General features: G+C 30.4%; 1 protein-coding gene across 1 annotated transcript in view; it reads right to left on the reverse strand.

Annotated features, from left to right (window-relative positions):
• Positions 1–1,077: 1,077 nt before the first annotated feature.
• The window catches only part of LOC110033084, a gene marked incomplete in the record, with an annotated part of 21,037 nt that continues 16,125 nt past the window's right edge, over positions 1,078–5,989 (reverse strand). Inside the window, 1 exon segment of the mRNA XM_020736946.1 lies at positions 1,078–1,558. Within this exon segment, the coding sequence (XP_020592605.1) occupies positions 1,345–1,558 (214 nt within the window).

Consider the following 5,989-nt stretch of genomic DNA (forward strand, 5'->3'; position numbering starts at 1 on the left):
TATATATATATAGAAAGCCAAATTTCTTCATGGATTCACATAAGTAGTACTTATAATAAATGAATTTTTCATATTTAAAGTACCTTTTATTGGCGTGGAGCATTGCTCTTTCTGGAGGGACATAGTGTTCCAAGTTAAGGCTCTAAGTCATAAGAAAACATAAAGGAAACATAAATGTTACAAATTATGTGAGCACTTACAAGCTACTCGTAACTCAGCTTGGTAAGAACTCGTTCACGTTCATTTGATTAACTAATTGAGCAAGCTTTAACACTTTTATAAATGCTCGATTGTTATATAAACAATCTTCAACATTTCATTTGATTGGTTTGTCATCATGAATTATATAATTTAATCTTCAACATTTCGTTTGATTGGTTTGTCATCATGAATTATATAATTTAAAACTTCCAAACAATTAGTTAAGAAGCTCGATAAATAATTTCATTTAAAATTCATAAATAATTTTGATTTAATGTTTATTAATAAAATTGGATAAAGCTTAATTTAAGCTTTATTGGTAAGCACAGTTACAGCTTAATTTAAAATTTATGTATGGTAAATTAAATTAATTTTTAAATTTTTAGTACATAAAACAAGACAAAAACTTAATTGTTGATTATTCATTTATTTTACGCATTTATATCCTTAATTTAATTATTTATTTAATAAATCATTTATTTAAAAGCTTTTTTATATTTGTAAGTTAAACAAATAACTCATTTATAAAATTGATAAAATTTATAACTCATTTGATAAAACCCTAAAGTTCAACCATAATACTAATTTTAATTTGTTAGGTTGAAATTATTTGGATATAAATTAAATAGCTCAAAAGTTTACTCATCAATCTGCTCGAGAATGACTCAATTATCATCACATGAAATGAATAAGAACCGAGTTAAAACATAAACTAAGTTTAAACATAAACACAAAACTCATTAGGGCTCGAGCTCGGCTTGAGCTCCAATTTTAAACAATCTCAAGCTTGAAAGTAGATCCATAAGCTCGACTTAAGCTCGAGCTCAACTCGAGCTCTAATTTTATAAACAAACTCAAGCTTGAACACAACCCCGTTCGACTTGGCTCACTTCGTCTACAACCCTAAACATAACATCATATCCTAAGTAAAGCTTGCTACGTTCAAATAGAGCTTGAAATCATCCAAAAAAAAATAATAAATCTAAGAAATCTAAACTATAGTTTGAAATAATTTTAAAAAATTTTGGGAGCTAATGTATCACAAACTGTACCATACACATTTCCTTCCGAATCAATTCGGAAAGAATTAAATAAGCCACAAACAGACAAAACTGCACATCAGCAGAGAAGCTAACGCCAACATTAATTGCAAAGGAAACCATCTTGTTGAGATCCCTGAACCTTGGAAGCCATGACAATCTTCAATCTCTCCATAAACTTGGGGTTGGATTTAAGACGATCCTTGACATAAGCATTTCTGGCCTTCTCCACCAATTTATCTGCTTTTGCTGCATCTTCAATCAATGCATAGAGTGTTCTAAGGCAGTCCTTCCTATTTTCTTCACGATGTTCAAATCTTTTAATCACAAGGCCAGAAATAATAAAACTGTATCAGTACAAGCTTTCCTACGTCATGGAATTGATCCACAACAGAAAATAAAGCACAAAATGTATAGTGATCATAGTTTAGCATAAATTATAACAAGCCTTACATAAGTTATCTTAAGAAGTATACATCCTGTTCCTAGAATCAGAAAATGGCTAAAGCAAAGCAAAATATAACTGAATTTGTTGATTTTTACTTTTTCATATTGAAAATTAATCAAAATTTATGAGGAACTTATCAAATGATTCATAAGTTCCTGCATTTGAATACATTCATTAATTTTAAGCTTGTTCTCATCTCTAGCTCTTCTCTTTGTTCTTTGTACCCTTGTCCCTTAGAGTAGCTGCCAAAACGCAAGTCTAGGATGGGTGGCAGCGACTTCCAAAATTAGTTGACCACAATGTGAAAGGCGTGAGATGACAAAAATATCACATTTTATCATTTTGTCCATCAACATATTGCACTGGTGACGTTGCAGCACATGAGAACTTCGAGTTATTTGAAATAGGAGGGCTTGGTTATTTTCTTGACCGTACCAAGAAAATTGTACATTCTGGATTTTCAAACCATCTAATTAGCAGATCTTTCATTCAGTGACCTTTGATTTAGGCCCCTTTTCACAATGTTGCTTTATAATGTGAAATTTGCTATTGTGTTATTCTATCAACTCGAGCGTTGAGTATTTGGTGATAATGTTAAGACTATCTCGTAAAGCGCTCTTAACAATTTATATCTATATTACACAACCAAAAATGGATTTGGCACTCCAACAACAACAACAAGCCTTTATCTCACAAAATGGGGCCAAAAACATGAATCATTTTTCTTCATTTGTCCTATTGAGTGTCATATTTTTATTTTATTCCAAAAAATTAAAATCATTTTTATACAACATACTCCAGGCTTTTTAGGTCTACCTCTACCTTCCTAAACATAAAGTCAAATCTAAAACATCTGCTCTTCCAGCATGGTCATTAGATGGCCGACGTTTAATGTGACCAAACCATCTAAGTCGACTCTCTCTAATCTTGTCTACCATTGGAGGTACTCAAACCTTTTTGTAGAAATATTCATTTGGCATTTTGTCTCTAAGTGTAAAGCCCGTAGAAATATTCATTTGGCATTTTGTCTCTAAGTGCAAAGCCACTCATCCACCTAAGCATTCTCATCTCAGCAACACTTAACTTTGTTTTATGCTTCTCTTTTAAAGGTCAACATTTTGCATCATAGAACATTGCAAGTCTCACCACCATCTTAAGAAATTTTTTCTTTCAGTCTAAGCAATACTTTTCTATCACACAATAGGCCCAATGCATTCCTCCACTTCAACCACCTTTATCCCATTTCGCATTTTGTCTTTATCACACAAAAGTCTTATTAATTTAACTAAACTAAAAAACCACTTCTTTGAATGACTTGATCATTCATTATTACAACCCTACTGCTAGATCTACTATTACTAAAATTACATTACCATGTATTAAGTTTTAGATTTACCCAAATGAAAGCATTTAGTTCAAGTTTTTCCTGAGCTCTCTCTCTCTAGTCTTATCCACAAGAAGAATATCATTAACAAAAAGCATACACCAAGGTATATCCTCTTGAAAATATCTAGTAAGAGCATCAATAACTGAAGCAAAAAGATATGGACTTAAAAGCTGGTCCTTGATGTAATCCAACTGAAGTAGGAAAATACTTGGTCAATCATCCTTGTGTCCGAACGAGTAACAACTATAGTATACATATCTTTAATAACTTGAATATAAGCTATATGAACACCTTTCTTATCTAGAACCCTCCAAAATACTTCTCTTGGAACCTTATCATAAACAAATTATAAATCAACAAATATAATATATAGATCCTCCTGACTCTATATATTTCTCCATCAAAACTTCAATAAATGTATAGCGTCTATAGTAGACTTACCCGAAATTCTAACTAAATGAAATCATATTCATTTATTTTAAACCTTAACCATTCAATTTTTTAGATCCTATTAAATAAAAAAATTATATAAATTTTGATGATGAGAAATTATCATCAACATTTTAATTTTATGTTTCATCTAAAACGCCACTTATTTGCATGACTTGATCATTCATTATTACAACTCTACTGCTAGATCTACTATTATTAAAAATACATTACCATGTATTAAGTTTTAGATTTACCCAAATGAAAGCTTTTAGTTCAAGTTTTTCCTTAGCTCTCTCTCTCTAGTCTTATCCACAAGAAGAATATCATTAACAAAAAGCATACACCAAGGTAAATCCTCTTGTAAATGTCCAATAAAATTGAAAATATCTAGTAAGAGCATCAATAACTGAAGCAAAAAGATATGGACTTAAAGCTGGTCCTTGATGTAATCCAACTGAAGTAGGAAAATAGTTAGTCAATCATCCTTGTGTCCGAATGAGTAACAGCTATAGTATACATTTCTTTAATAACTTAAATATAAGCAATATGAACACCTTTCTTATCTAGAACCCTCCAAAATACTTCTCTTGGAACCTTATCATAAACAAATTATAAATCAACAAATATAATATATAGATCCTCCTGACTCTATATATTTCTCCATCAAAACTTCAATAAATGTATAGCTTTTATAGTAGACTTGCCCGACATTCTAATCAAATGAAATTATATTCATTTATTTTAAACCTGAACCATTCAATTTTTTTAGATCATATTAAATAAAAAAACTATATATTTTTTGATAATGAGAAATTATCATCAACATTTTAATTTTATGTTTTGCCAGTTCATTTATAAGTTTGTTTCAATAATGATTAAATTAATCTACAATACAAAAAAAGTAATAACATGACACAAATTTAATTATTATTATTAATATTTTCTTTTTCACTGTCTTATATATATATAACACTGCCGTTGCCGGTCCCAAGCCCGGATGAGAAAAGTGGAGGGTTGCGTTAGGTAGTCGACAGCCAGCGTAAAACTTGTCGAAAAAATCATGACATGAATCCTTTTGATCATTGTGTAAGTGCTAGGGCGTCCCCTGGAAGCGACGCGCTGTATAGCCTGAATACAGTGAAAAGTGTGCAAGGGCCGCTACACCGGCGCCCGGGTGTAGTGTTAAATAAGCAAGGGTTCCCACATTACGGGCGAATGCGGGTAAAGAAGTTAGTCCATGAAACTAATGAAACTAATATTAGGATAGGATCTTGGAATATAAGCACTCTCAATGGTAAATTAATGGAATTAGTTGATATTATGATTCATAGAAAAATTAATATCTTATGTATTCAAGAAACTAAGTGGGTGGGAGAAAAGGCTAAGGAGATTGATAATTTAGGTTTTAAACTTTGGTATTCTGGTAAGAGTCGCACTAGAAATGGTGTAGGTGTAATTATAGATAAGAGTTTGAAAGATAATGTTGTAAAAATTAATAGAGTTGGTGATAGAATTATAGCCCTTAAGATTATCATTGATACTAAGATTTTTAATATTATAAGTGTTTATGCTCCTCAAGTAGGTTTAGATACAGAGTCTAAAGATAAATTTTGGAATGACTTAGAAGACTTAATACAAATGATACCTCTTGAAGAAAGAATTTTTATTGGAGGAGATTTAAATGGACATGTCGGTAGAGTGGTAGAAGATTTCAGAAATATTCATGGTGGCTACGGTTTTGGAGTAACTAATGAAGAAGGTAAAGTTATTTTAGATTTTGCTTTAGCGTTTGATTTTGTTATTACTAATACTTTATTCAAGAAAAGGGATGAACATCTTATTACTTATAAGAGTGGATCTAATAAAACACAAATTGATTATTTTCTTATGAGAAGAAGAGATCGTCGTGATTGTAATGATTGTAAAGTCATTCCAAGTGAAAATTTAAATACCCAACATCGTTTATTAGTTTTAGATTTTAAGATTAAGAGTTGTAAAATAAAAAATACTAGGACTCATCATTGCAGAATTAGATGGAGAAACTTAAAAGATAAAAATAAAATTAATTTTATGAGTAAAATTCAAGATTTCAAAATTTGGGATATTCATGAAGAAGCAAATGTGATGTGGGATAAAGTAACAAACGCTATTAAACATGTAGCAAAAGATGTTCTTGGAGAATCAAAGGGAAAAATATTTACAAATAAAAATAGTTGGTGGTGGAATAATAATGTGCAAGAAAAGATAAAATATAAGAAGTTATGTTATAAAAATTGGTTAAAATGTAAAAGCTTAAAGAACTGGAGAAAATATCAAACGGCTCGCAGGGAGTCTAAAAGAACAATCTGTGATGCTAAAAATTCTGCTTTTAATGATCTTTATAATAGATTAGATACTAAGGAGGGTGAAAAATATATGTATAAACTAGCCAAACAAAGAGAAAAGAAAAGTAAAGATTTAACTCAAGTAAAGTGTATTAAA

The sequence above is a fragment of the Phalaenopsis equestris genome, unplaced genomic scaffold (assembly GCF_001263595.1).
Source record: "Phalaenopsis equestris unplaced genomic scaffold, ASM126359v1 Scaffold001090, whole genome shotgun sequence".
NCBI classification, from domain to species: Eukaryota; Viridiplantae; Streptophyta; class Magnoliopsida; order Asparagales; family Orchidaceae; genus Phalaenopsis; species Phalaenopsis equestris.